Source organism: Rhinolophus sinicus, chromosome 3 (genome assembly GCF_057876585.1).
Source record: "Rhinolophus sinicus isolate RSI-liver-muscle chromosome 3, RSI-T2T, whole genome shotgun sequence".
NCBI classification, from domain to species: domain Eukaryota; kingdom Metazoa; phylum Chordata; class Mammalia; order Chiroptera; family Rhinolophidae; genus Rhinolophus; species Rhinolophus sinicus.
Window position 1 is genome coordinate 59,345,556 of NC_142503.1, and position 14,896 is coordinate 59,360,451.

A 14,896-nucleotide genomic window follows, 5' to 3' on the forward strand; every position below is an offset into this window, starting at 1 on the left:
GGATGCGGAGAAAAGGGAACGCTGGTGCACTGTTGGTGGGAATGCAGATTGGTGCAGCCACTATGGAAAACAGTTTGGAGATATCTCAAAAATCTGAAAATGGAACTACCTTATGATCCAGCAATCCCACTCCTAGGTATCTATCCGGAGAAATCCAAAACTCCAATTCAAAAATCTTTATGCACTCCTATGTTTATTGCAGCACTATATACAATAGCCAAGACCTGGAAACAACCGAAATGCCCATCAGTAGATGACTGGATTAAGAAACTGTGGTACATTTATACAATGGAGTATTACGCAGCCATAAAGAAGAAAGAAATCTTACCATTTGCAACAACATGGATGGACCTAGAGAACATTATGTTAAGTGAAATAAGTCAGAAAGAGAAAGACAAATACCATATGATCTCACTTATATGCGGAATCTAAAGAAAAGAATAAGTGAATGAACTAATCAGAAACAGTTTTGGAAACATGGAGGAAAAACAGAGGGTTGCTAGAGGGGCGGGGGGGTGGGGATAAGGGGAAGGTGAGAGGTTTTGGGAACGTACAGAGGGATAGTGGATGGGGGGAGGGGGGGTCACACAGTGTGAGGGATATAAATGATAAATGTCTAAGTTTTGCTTTGTCTTGTGCACCTGAAACTAATTAAAAAAACAAAAAAACAAAAAAAAAAAAAACATGATTTAAATTTTGTTCTAATATACATGTGATTCTGTTTTTCACACTTAATTCTTTAATCCATTTGGAATTTATTTGTATGATGGGAGTGGCCTCATTTCCCACGTCAACAATTGGGCTTTATATTGAATAGTCGATCTTTATCCATTAATTTGAAATGTGATTATTTATTAACTATTAAAGCTTCCAAGGTTGGACAATTAAGTTCTTGAACATGTTGTGATGATGTTGCTAACCTTTTTTGATATCAGAGAGATTCTTATTCATTATGAATTTGTACCAATTGGACAGTTAAAACCAAGTTTACTGGGGCGTCCAAGTGGCTCAGTTGGTTGGAGCGTGAGCTCTGAACAACAGGGTTGCTGATTCGGTTCCCACATGGGCCAGTGAGCTGTGCCCTCCATAACTAGACTGAAGGATAATGACTTGGAGCTGATGGGCCGTGGAAAAACACACTGTCCCCCAATAAAATTTAAAAAAACAAAACAAAACAAGTTTACTATTTGGAAGTGCTGAAAAGGCTGCGTGAAAAAGTTAGACAACCTGAGCTTTTCGCCAACAATTCATGGCTCTTGCACCACAACAATGCACCAGCTCACACTGCAATGTCTGTGAGGGAGTTTGTAGCCAGTAAACAAGTAACTGTACTGGAACACCCTCCCTACTCACCTAATCTGGCCCCCAATAACTTCTTTCTTTATCCGAAGATAAAGGCAATATTGAAAAGAAGACATTTTGATGACATTCAGGACATCAAGGGTAATGCGACGACTGCTCTGATGGCCATTCCAGAAAAAAGAGTTCCTAAATTGCTTTGAAGGGTGGACTAGGTGCTGGCATCAGTGCATAGCTTCCCAAGCGGAGTACTTTGAAAGTGACCATTTCAGTGATATTCAGCAGTGAGGCATGTAGCACTTTTTCTAGGATGAGTTCCGACCTAATTGTCTGACCTTGTGTACGGGTACTTTTTGGTTTCTGGATTTTTTATTCTTGTCCATGGATTTGACATCTTATTACAAGCTTTTCAAAGCTGCATTTCATATAGGAAATATCCTTGCAAGAAATCAAATGGGAATTGGTTAACATCATAAAAAAACACCAATTACAGATTGAAATAAAATGTCCACTTTAATATTTATCACACAAATATTTACTTACACTTATCTGAAAATTATAAGGGACAACTTGTGCATGTCACATTCATATTACTATCCATATAAGAACAACTACACATAATCATTTACTCAACTATATCAGGGTAGCATACAAGGTTTTTGTTTGTTTAAGACTTCTCAGTTAAAAGGAAACACCAAATAAGGAAAATAAATTTCCAAAGATTAAGTTAACAATATAAATAATAAAAATTATTTCTAAATGTCTTACATTTTGCCAATTTTGAATTATACTTACATACTATTATTTCTAAAAAAACAAAACAAAACTGAAAAAAACAAACACCATAAATTACAACAAGGGTCACTGTCAGGGTGAAAATACATAGTTTTAAAGCTTTTTTTAAAATATGTTATTATTATGCTTTAACATCACTTGATTTATTCTTGGCACATGTGGCGTCTTGGAAAGTAAAAATATACTTTGCCAATTTTATGTTATTATGCAGGTATAAGAGAAAGAGCACAGTTTGAGAGGCAGACAGACCTATGTTCAATTACCAGCTGTGTCCAAAGTTGTATAGTAGTAGGCTGGTCAATTACTTCTTTGCACTGGGGCCAGGATTAAATTAAATAATGCACGTTTTAAAATTCATAGCATGGGCACTATATGAATGATAGATCCTTTCCCCAATTTATTCATATTGAAGCAATAGTCAAATATCACAGTCTTATGTTTTGGTACGATTTGAAAAATTGAAAAAAATCATTAGGAAATTTAAAAATAAAATCAACGTGTTTTGAAAAATTATTCTTTTAAGAAATAAGAAAAATCTTCATCAGGTTTAAATATTTCTCAATAAAAATGAGTGCCTAAAAAAAAATAGTCCTGAAGTATGATAAAATGGTCCACGGTTAAGGACTTTTGGTTTTCTTTTGTGCTACTGATATAAAAATAATGGCTATATTTAAGGCTCATTAAGTGATTGTTTGTAGTTGCCCTGAACCAAATTTATATTCTTGATGTTGCACTATCAACTGAAACAGACCTCCTGCCTTGAATGACTATCGTAGAGAAACTCCCATGATATTCTACATTTGAACAATCATGGCCTCCTTACTGATTTTAAGTTAAGGTTCATTTGGTGGCATGTGGCAGTACAGCTTGTCTGTCATTAGGATGATTCTTATATACAAAATCACAAACCCATCTTTCTCATGCTAAATACTTGGTGTTTGGAAGATCTAAGATTCCTGAAAATTAAATTTAAACTGTCACAGGGAATAGCCTACTCTAGACAGCAATGCTTCCATTCCTATTCTTGGATCTTTTTGTTTCCTGCCCCGACCACCTAACAAATCATCCTTCCAAATCTGACTCAAAAATCCCTCTTCCTGGAACCTTTCCCTGACCAAACTTCACATCCTTCCATTCATGTCCCTGATTCACGTGTTATTTGTATTAACACTAACCTGCATATAATATTATTCATATTTTGTGTGTCTTCTACTTCCAGCTAGAATGTAGTCTCTTTGACTTTTTAAGCTTCCACAGTGTTGAGCACAATGCTGTGCATGTATGTATGTGATTGTGTGTATGAGCATGTGTGTTGAATGAATAAAAGACTAAAGAACCTGGGTGGGTGTAGGGTAGGAAAAGTTTCATAACTTTTTCAGAAATCAATTGCTGGACCTTCCTAAGACTAAAAATCTGATTTCCAAAGCTATTCCAGTTTGGTTTTTGGCATGTCAATAATAAAAAGGCATTGAAAAAAAATTTTTAAAACCTTTATGAAATATTCCAAAAGGTTTTAAAAATAAATTATTAAGAGCACCAAACCAAAACATTTTACTAAATGGTGGTATAATCTTTCCTATAACTTTACAAATGTAGACTTCTTTTCATTCAAGACAAAGAATACTGAACAGGAATAGGTGTTGTGAATCAGGATTAAAAAGGCAATTCACTCTAAGGTGATATCTAAAACACATTTTGCAATTAATTTGAAAGGACTTCTGTGGTACATATGTGTCATGCTAAGTAAAAGAATGATTTACATCAGGATGTTGTAGATCTCTATAGTTGTTGGGATACGATAAAATATGACATACTGAAGTGGCTATTTCACACGAAAAATTTTGTTTATAATAGCTGTTAATATTAAAATAGGATATAATAAAAAAGTATTCTCAATGTGTATATTCTCAGATTTGCCTGACAGTGTCCTTTTGAGAAATCTGACAATTTGTAATTAGATTACAGACATTTGAATTTCACTTTTATGATTGATAATATTACACATACATAATAACAAACAATATATAATAGGTTTTTACTGAAGCACTCTGCAATTTACATTTAAAGCTTTTCAATAAAACATTGTACTTTTTGTAAGTAAAATTACACAACATATAATGTACACTATAATTACATTAAGAATAAATAAAATGAAGCATACAATTTCTGTATCATAACAATAGATTGTTTTAGCTGTCATTCTAAATCTTAGTTCATATGTTTGTATTGAGTTCTAATGTATTTTAAATCAAAAAACTTTTATCTTTAAAAAATATACTAAAAATATTAAGTTTGGAGTATAAACATAACACTCTTTATGCCTTTTTTCCTAAGTCACCTAGGAAATAAAATAAGACAAGTAGGAGGCAAGGACAGGTCTTCCTCTGATTGAAAAACGCCTCCTTGCTTCCCCATATACTTTTATGTCATTTATAGAGCAAATATTAAAGGATGACAGCTTTGGCAAATTAGAATCTTAGTTAAGTGATTTCTTACTTGGAAGAAAGAAAAAAATAAACTACGAACTTTCTTTTTTGACTTATTCATTCTCAACCTTTTATCTCTAATATACGACAGTAGTATGATAGCACTTTTTGAAATGCTCACCATTAATCATTTTAACCAGCACAAAATGAATTGGATTAATTTATAGAATTAATCAGAAATAGATTATCGGTATAGATACTAGGGTGAGGTCCTAGAATTTGTTACACGTAGGGCTAAACTTGCAAGTGAGCGCATGGCAAAAGTAGAAACTTTGTGACATATCCCAGCTTTTGAAATATAGTTAGAAGCCAGTCGAAAAAGCCTTTCAGCACCAAAAGTATTGAAGTGCCCAGGAAGCACCTTCTCTACCAGACCTCTGTCTACTAATTCTATCAGACGTTCACAGCTTCCAACATAGTCACTTATCCTGCTGTATGGGAGCCAGTCAATCAGCGATCCATCGTACACGACGTCTCCACTGAAGAGAATCTTTCGGTCTTTGTCATGTAAGCAAATACTGCCCCTAGAGTGACCAGGCATATGCATAACAGTGAGCTGTCTGTCACCAAGATTGATCACATCCCCTACAAAGGGAAACAGAGTATACAGGTAAACATGTTGCATACATGACTTCAATCACTTAAAGAATAGAAGAACATTAAATGGCTTGAAAGAGGTTGAGAAGGTGACCCTTATTTTACTTTTATTTATAAAATACCATGTTTCTTAATGATGATTTAAAAATAAGTTGCCTATATTTCAACTGCCAGACCAGTGTTTGCCAAAGTGAGTAATGTGGAACATTCTTTCTGCAGGTTGTTATGATACATAAAAGAGAAGACAGGAAAAAAAATAATAACTGTGGTCAACTCATTTTGGATACTCTTTCTTTAAAAATTAAGCAGTTTTCTTTTCTGCAAGGCTTCTTAGAGCTTTTAATATGCTAATGTACATTGTGGATATTTATCAGGGAGATATGGTTACATAGTTTCTCAAATTTATTTGGCTCCAAAACTTTAATTTTTCAGAACATACATGGTACCAGGATCCTAATGACACAATCCATGAATGCTGCTCTAGTGAACAGCTTTGTATTTTTACCCCTTCTTTTGTTACCCTCTGGGAATTAAGGTTTGAGGACTTGGTACAAATGCTGATGCTCTGGCTGCTGCTAGTACTGTGAGAAATAAGTTGTCCTTAGTGTCTAACCCAGGAACCTCATGTCTTCTGTCAGAATCCATTACACTGTGGCAGACTAACTTACTAACTTGCAAATAGGGTAATTTTTCCCATACTTTTTCCCAGTTGTTTGACAGTGGGAGGAAATTAAGCCATATGATTACAAATTTGCTACATTATTGGATTTAAATAAATACTAACTTAAGCAAATCATCATAAGTTAAAAGTTTCATACTGTTATCTCTAGTGCAAACATACACAGGAAAAACTCAAATATACTTAGAAAGATAAGAGGAATTAAAATGATACCATAATCAGGATTTGTTAAACATAAAAAATTACAATAAAGAACAGAGGGATAAACAAGAAATGAGACAGAAATAAAATGGCAGACCTAAATACAACTATATCAATAATTACCTTAAATAGGAGTGGGATAAACATATTTAAGAAAGCAAGATATAAGTCAGTCTACAAGAGAAGAACTATAAGGTCAAAGACAAAAATAGATTGAAAAGTTATGTGCACCATATATATTAATTATAACAGAACTAGAGTGGCTGTATTAATAACAGACAAAATAAGGAATATTGCTAGAGAAAAGAGGTACATTATCTGAAGAAATACATTAGGTCACTACATTAAAAATAGAAATTATATATGCACCAAAAACAGACACTAAAAGATGTTTTGTTATAGCTGTACACTGAAAACTATAAAAACACTATCAAGAGAAATTAAAGAAGATCTAAACAAAAGGAAAGATATTCTGTTTCCATTGAACGGAAGACTCAAAATTGTTAAGATGGTAATTAAGTTTCATTTTTTTCCTATAGCTACAATGTCTAATAGAACTTTCTGAGATTATCAAAATATTCTGTATCAACACTATCCAACATGGTAGCCTCTAGCTACATGTGGCCAAATGCCACTTGAAATAAGGCTAGTGGAACTAAGGAGCTAAAATTTTAATTTTAATCAATCTTAATTAATTTAAATTTGTATTTAAATTGTCATGTGTGGCTAGTGGCTACTGTAATGGTCGGTGTAGATCTATAGATTCAACCACATCTCAATCAAAGCCTTGACATGCTTATTTGTAGAAATTTAAAAATCTGACTCTATAATTTATATGGATATGCAAATGACCTAGAATAGCCAAAACAATTTTGAAAAGGAGATTAAAAAACTGAAAGGCTTACATTACCTAATTTTAAGAATTATAATAAAGTTAAAATAATGAAGACAGTGTGGTGCTGGCTAAATGATATACATAATTAATGGAAGAGAACAGAGTTCAAAAAGAGACACTTACATATATGGTCAATGGAGTTTGGACAAAGGTGTCAACCAAGGTAATTCAGTGGGTAAAAGGATAACATTTTCAACAAATTGGACTGGGGCACTTTGGATAGCCAAATGCAAACAAAAAAACAAAGCAAAAAGAAGCTCTCAACCCTTACATCACAATATTAACAAAAATTCAAAATGGATCATAAACCTAAATGCCAGAACTTCTAGAAAAATAATAGAAAATCTTTATGATCTTGGGCTAGACACAGAGCTCTTATCTATGACACAAAAAGCATAAACCATAAGGAAAACATGACTAAATGGACTTCATTCAAGTTATACAGTTTCTTGCTTAAAAAGTCACCATTAAGAAAATGAAAAGGCGAGCCACACACTAGGAGAAAATATTTACAAATTGTATATCTGATAAAGGACTTGAATTCAGAAAATATAAAAAACACTTACACCATTATAATAAGAAAACAAAAATTCAATTTTAAAAAGGACAAAAACATACCCTTGTTTAATAGACCCTTTAACAAAGAAGATATTTGAAAAGCAAATAAGTACCTGAAAAGATGCTCAATATCATTAAGAAAATGCAAATTAAACTACAATGAAATACCTCCACACACTCATTAGAATGGCTAAAATCATTCTAGGACTGACAAAATCACACGTTGATAAAGATGTGGAGAAACTGGAACCCTTATACACTGCAGATGGGAATGCAAAATGGTATAATTGTTTTGGAAAACAGTTTGGCATATTCTTAAATAATTAACATACACATACTATAAGACCCAGGAATTCCATTCCTGGGTATCTATCAAGGGAAATGAAAACATGTATGCACACAAATACTTATATGCAAATGTTCATGGCAGCATTATTCATAAGAGCCCCAAACCAGAAAGATTCAAATTTCCTTCTACAGACGAATATATATGTTATATCCACAACTGAATTATTTCTAGGCAATAGAAAGGAATGAATAGATACAACAACATATCTATTCATGTTTTAATTTTAATCAATCTTAATTAATTTGAATTTGTATTTAAATTGTCACGTGTGGCTAGTGGCTACTGTAATGGTCAGTGTAGAGCTGACCATTACACACCAAATGAAAACACGCCAAATGAAAGCAGACACAAAATACTATATATTACAAAACATTTATAGAAAATTTCCAGAAAAATGAAACTACAGTGACACAAAATAGATCAATGGGGCTAGGGGTGGGACCAGGGATTGTCCTGGTCTTGTCTTTAATTACACTTGGATCAGACACTCCCAAATGTCCCAGCATTCCAGTCATAAGGGGCCAGATTCCTTCACAGGATAATTGTTCCAGATTTACAGTGTCTCCGGGGATCAGAAACCACTGCCACTTACTGTATGATTGGCAGGTAAGGTAAAGAAATTATAGCTAAGTTGACTTCCTAGAGCTGTTGGAGACCAATTGTTTAATAAGTGTACAGAAAGGAAGGATGTAACGGAAGTTTGATCCTAAAAAAGAAATCTAGAGAATTATCAGTGTAGTCTTATTAATCTTCTGTTATATTCAGGTGATATTCAAAATATTTAGCAACAGAAAAGACGTAAGTCCTACCTATCAAAATGGATACCAACTATAAACAATTGATAAGGTCATAATGGCTGAATATCATGACATCTGCCATTACTTGGTGGCGTTATAAATGCTTTCCATATGCTTATAATGCTGATATATAGCATTTCATCAAAACCTTTCTTATCAGAACCAGAACTGTCCATGAAATGTATCCATATATAATACACATACACACACACTATCCATCCAAACACTCGCTCTCACCCACGTGTTACCAGACTCCAGCCACACTAGAGTTCTCTTGGCTTCTCAACTACCCTTTCTCATCTTGGCATCCCCAATCTTTTATCTTTTATTTTTATTTCATTCTTAGTCAAAAAATATATGTGCATATTTCAAATAAAATATTACAGAAAGGCTTAAACATAAGAAAGTTATTTGCCCCATTCTGACTCTGTCTCCAATTCTGCTCCCAAGAGGCAACCACTTTCAACAGATTTAGCTATTTTTTTCCTGGTAGTTGCCTTTACTAAGTGTAGTTCTCTCTAAATAATGTTTATACTCCATTTCTTGATTTACCAATTAAACTGTTCTCATTTTATTCATGTATTACCATTTCTTGTTTCTTAGAAGATGTTATCTGCTGGCTTCCACTATGAAATATAAGGATTTTTAGATCTTTACCCCTCAGTCTCCACCTACCATCAATCACCACACACGTATATATTTCTCATCCTCTCACCCTCCAAGTGTAATGACTCAACTGCTCCAACTGGGAGCCCTCTCTGCCTGGGATATTATCATTGTCAGAGTATCATACTTTGTCATCATTCTGATGTTTCCTTTTTCTCCTGCACCAGATCTCCTGTTTCCTGTATTCAATGTCTTCTTGAAGGGAATGTCGTTTTGAAGGGAATAAATAGGCTGAAGGTATATCTCAGTAGATTCCTAAATAACAGAATGTGAGAAATAATTTTTTGAGACTTTATTAGTGGACTGGATGTAGAATTCTAAGTTGGAAATCAATTTTATTCAAGTAAGACAGCACATCTTTTCTAGCTCCAAAGCCATTATGATATGTATAGATTATCTTTTTTTGTTTTAAAGTTTCTAGAGGCTTGGTTCCCAGCGTTCTGAAATTTTGCAATACTTTGCCTTGGGTTAGATGTGTTTTCATCCATTGTGCTAGGAACTCTGTTGGCTCGTTCAATCAGGAAATTTACAGCCCTTACCTGTGGGGTATTTTCTTGAATTATCTCTATGCTTTCTTTCCTTCACTTTCTTCATTCTATCTATGCTCTATTATTCCAATGTTGGATTATCTAAACTGGTCCTCTATTGGTCCTCTCTTAGTTTTCATTTTGCCTATCTGCTCTTTTTGTTAAGTTTTCAACTTAATCTTCCAGATCTTCTACTAATTCCTGACATTTGAAATTCCAAGAACTCGTGTGAGTGTGTGTGTGTGTGTGTGTGTGTGTGTGTGTATGTGTGTTGTTCTGTCTGTTGCTTACATTTAAAGCATTCTATTGTCTCTTAGCTGTCTTATATACAATAGCTTGTTATCCCCTAATGATATTAATGATAGTCCTCCCCTCTCTAGTTGCTTTATGCTGTTTTAATATTTGATCTTGTTACAGGATTTTCCCAGATTTTTTTCATAATGCTTGGTTGCCTGTTTAAGAGTAGGGGATGAAAAGGCTGTTTGAAACACATGCATGGGGCCTAGAGACCTAAGATTCACTGTAGAGATATCAAGCCAAGGATTACTGAGGGATCAGCATCTTAGTCTTTCCTGTATGGCTGGGCAGATATCCCAGATAAGATTCTTCCAACTTCCTATTTGGGGGGTAAAGGCCTGGCTCTCATTGTCTAGGAAACGAGTAGGAAATATATACATATGTATACCAGGGTGCCAAAAAAAATGTATACATGTGGACACTTTGGTCAATGTTGCTCAAACAGTAGTTCACCGTAACCAGAAGTATCTGGACGCTGATGGTAACCACTTTGAGCACCTCTTATAATTGTAGAAATCAAAGCGACTTGTATTCATCTTTTGTTATCAGTATATATTATAATTTTAATAGTTTTCCTTTCCTAACATGTGTATACATTTTTTGGCACCTTCTGTATACTTGCAACTTATTCCTTCTTATTTCTCCTATTTTCCATTTTGAAAATACACATACACACGCTTATTCTTCCTATTTTCCATTCTGAAGACCTGAGCTCAACAGCACTTGGCATCTCTCAATCAAGAAACCTGTTTTACTCTCTTCGGAGAACAAACTAAGTGGATGGCCATAAACTTAGGAAGAAGGGTTCTAGAGTTTAAATAGTTTCTTAAACGTTTTCAACCCATACTACTTATTTTAGTAGTACTATTCCCTTTGCCCACACTAAATACCTGCTGCTGCTAATTCCTTTTAAGGCTCCTGCAGTGCAAACTGGATTGGCTCTTGATTTCCCATTGCTGTAATAGGATAAAACTGCTAACTCAGTTGTCACCTGTCCAGCATCCCAAAGAGTTCATCAGTCAATGTGGATTTATACTTAAAATGAACAAACCATGGTCCCTTTACAGTAGTCTTAATGGGGTTTTGGAAGGGAGTCAAATTAGACATGTCTGTTCATTTTGCTACCTTTCTGGAATCTATTTTTTTGTTTGTTTTTAACATCCCCAAATGATTCAAGTCCACCTGAAACAACTGCTTTATCATCTCGGTGACACTGGGAAACTGTTTAAACATGCCTAATAGGAGCCAAAATGCCTGCACTTCATTCATATCACTTGAATATTGTGAAAATAGGCAAAATGTGTGCCCATTCAAGAAGAATGTGCTCTAGCAATCTAAGGTTTATCACAATCTTCTTAGAGGAAGATACTATTTCACAGGTAGTAGGACAAGTTGTTTTCCATCAAAGATGATGCATTGGATGATGATTTCTCCTTGTCCTCTTTGTCCCTCGTTTACAAGTCATCTTTTGGGTTACAGTGCATATATTTATGCTTCTCTAACACAGGTAATCAATTCACCTAAATGAAATTTAATGACTTCAACCCCCCCCCCCCCATGTTCTAACCAAAGCAATGAAGATTCTACGCTGTTAGGTATGTGCTGCAGATGTGTGTGTGTGTAATTGTGTATGAATTTTAATATAAATATCTTCTCTCTCCTTCCAGGCATCAGGATTATGACTAAAGTGACTAAAATGCCTGACATAGCAAGATAGCAAGTTAGTAGACCACACCACTCAGAAGAGACAATAAGGAAATTAACATTCTCGAGAAAAGTGGAAATTAGATACTACTTGACAGAGTGAGGCATCCAGTTCCCAGTGAAAAACAACTTTTGATTTAACATAGTATTATCACCTTCAAAGTGTCTGGTAAATATAAAGCTTTCTTTTCATACCTTCAAAGGCTTAAAGCACCAAACAGGTAGCTTGCAGGCCCCTTGCAGCTCCAAAATGCTTTAATTATAATTATAAGGCTATAATTCTAGCATCAACTGGGATTTTGGAAACCTGGATTCTATTCCCAGCTCTTTCCCAAAGTGGCAGTGTAATCTCAGGTATGATATTCAGGCCTGCTTAGACTATTCATCTAGGAAACATCAATTCCTATCAGTTTCACCATTGATTTCCTGTTGCTGGCAGAGAGAAAAGTAAATAAATCAAAAAGTAATTTATTCGTGTAGACAATTTAAATATATTTTAAATAATGTAAACATTTCTTGGTCTGGATGACAGAAAAAATTTATTCTGAATATCTGTCAACTGCATGGAAATCTTACCTCTAAAAGTATCAGTTCTATCAAGATATACAGTAATTAAAAGTACATTTAATGTAAATGTACTTTTTTCATCTCAAATTGTTAGGTAATATAAGATTCCCCTCTCAACCAGTTTTTTTTTTTAACCCTTAGATATAAATTTTAAATGAAAAGACTTTGGATAGGGTGTGAGACATAGAATCTTGTTTTATATTTTTTATATCTCAAGTGATCAGAATCTCACTTGTAAGATAAACTGATTTTCGTAAAATATTTCATTATTTGTCATATTGGTTGGTCATAAAGTGAGGGTATTATATAGCAGTAATTGGATTTTGCTACCTCTTCGAGGAATATTTTAATAAATTAAATTGGCAATTAAAATGGTTTCAAGATAGAGTGGGAAAAGGGGGTTTCACATCCTACTTGGAATTACCATAATATAGTTATGCGGTAGGATTTTTGTATGATCTGCATGCTTTGATATATTGTGCCTTGGTTCAAATCCTAGCTTTTGTCACTATCAGCCACCTCACTTCAAATATTGAGAGAATAAAATGGAATCAACAAAAGTATTCTAAAAAGAAAAAAGGAAATTGATATACAAATATTGCTTCTGTGTCCAATTAGCTCAATTATTTAAGTGCCTGCATAGTGTTCGGAGGACTGGGGCCCTACTCGTATTTTGTTCCATTAGTTTTTCTCTGAACCCTATTCTATGTTTTATGGGGCCTAAGAGGCCCAGGGCTACCTATGCATTAGTCCACATACTTAACCATCACCTGCAGTAATCTCCGTGTTAATCTTTCCCAGACCTTGCTTTCAACCAGACCAGATACCTATCATAATGTAAGACTCAGACATATTCTACTTTTTATGTACCCTATCTGGCTCTTTCTCTGGTGAGGCAACATCAAGAACAGAAATCTATCTGGAAGATAAAGATGCAAGAGCAGATGGCAACCACTGTTCTCTAATGGCTTTCTAAACCTACAGGTGGGAATTGCTCATAGCTGGCGGTCAACGGAGCAGATGAAGTCAGCAGTTCGCAAAAGCAGACAGCATGACATGCACTCTCCTTGAGGCGTTATTCCTTAAAAGTCTTCTCTCTAGAAAAGCGCCTGTAAATGTCTGACAGGTGTACGGGAAAAGAATGGGAAATTCCTAGTCACAAGTCTCTGCGGCGTTACTACTACTCCTCACAGAGGAAACGGATGAGAGGGTGGGGCCGGCTTTCATTGGAGTACTCAGCTTTGCTACACCGCGCCAGAGCTAGTCTCAGGTAGGGAAGGCTGCGATGGCCTTGGCTCTGGTCGAGTGTCAGGGCAGGGAGAAACAAAAGTGGTGTTTCTGAAACGTAGCAAAACAAGCCCCCTTACAGTCACGCACATCTGCAACATGCATCCCTCGGACTGTTTCTTCCCAACCCCCTCCCTTAATGAGACAGCGCGCGCCCATGAGGGCCCATTACCATCCTGCAGGATGAGGGTGGGCTGCACCGCCTGCACTCGGAATTGCCTGGCCCTCCAGCCGGGGCTGGGCGCCCGTACCACCTCACTATCGGACAACCAGGTCACGGTCTCAAAGTTGTCCCCGCGAGCCAGTGCCTCGGCCTCGGCGTGGTGCACGGCCACCCGGTCGAACTGGTAGAGACCACCGGAGTGGTCGAAGTGCACGTGGGTGGCCACCGCCAGCAGCGGCCGGCACGCCGCGTCCTCCTTGGCCCCGCCGTCCTGCAAGAGGCCGGAGGAGTACAGGTATTCCGGGAGGCTGCGCAGCCCCAGGCCCGTGTCGATCACCACGTCCTGCTCGGAGCCGCGCACCAGCCAGATGTTGGCACGGTTGCCAGACTCATAGAAGCGTTCCTGAATCCAGAAGATGCCGTCGCCCAGGGACTTGTGGGCGTACCACTCGAGCGCCGACATGCTGGGAAGAGGTGCAGCCAGGAGGGGTGAGTGTGGGCGTGTGTGCCTCCCGCAGGCTGTCCAGGCTCCTGGCGCTGCGGATGTGTGGAGCGGTCTGCCCGCAGCCAGGGAGGTGGCGCAGAGCAAGGAGGGGGAGGGGGATGCGGGTGGTGCAGGGGGTGCGGGGGATGCGGGGAGTAGAATTAGGAGGAAGGCGGCACCTAGACACTGCCTGTCGTGGCCGCTTTACTCCCACGACAGATCCGCAGAGAGCAGAGGCTGTTCTGCCCGCCCCCGGGCGCTGGAGGAATCGCAGCCTCAGTAGCCGCAGCACAGGAAGGCGTTAACGCTTGGACCACTGGAGACCTACAAGGCGACCCTTCCCCAACCTGGGGGGGGGTGTCTAACTGCAGAGGCAGGGACCTAGTCGGAGAAGGCACCAGATCCGCCCACCCACCGAGCGCCGCTCTGCGTACTTCCAGCCCGCGCAGAGAGTCAGACCTAGCGGGTTGGACAACTACGGCGCCTGCCAAGGGATAAAAAGCTCTTCGTCCAGCGGGCGGGGCCTAGGAAGTGGGCGTGGCTAA

At 37.1% G+C, this 14,896-nt stretch overlaps 2 protein-coding genes across 3 annotated transcripts in view; one reads left to right on the plus strand and one right to left on the minus strand.

Moving 5' to 3' along the window:
• Positions 1-1,793: 1,793 nt before the first annotated feature.
• On the minus strand, positions 1,794-14,788 carry MBLAC2 (metallo-beta-lactamase domain containing 2). The gene is made up of 2 exons (XM_019734241.3): positions 13,877-14,788; positions 1,794-5,165 (listed from the first exon to the last, which is right to left on the minus strand). The coding sequence occupies exons 1-2, from the start codon at positions 14,328-14,330 to the stop codon at positions 4,780-4,782; spliced, it is 840 nt and encodes a 279-aa protein (XP_019589800.1). The 5' UTR covers positions 14,331-14,788; the 3' UTR covers positions 1,794-4,779.
• Positions 14,218-14,896, plus strand: part of POLR3G (RNA polymerase III subunit G) — a 35,787-nt gene continuing 35,108 nt past the window's right edge. The window contains exon 1 of one of the 2 annotated variants that reach the window (XM_088796614.1): positions 14,218-14,356. The gene's annotated coding sequence lies outside the window, so the exon portion shown is untranslated. The remainder of the gene's footprint in view (positions 14,357-14,896) is intronic. The other variant, XM_088796613.1, reaches the window with a different exon arrangement.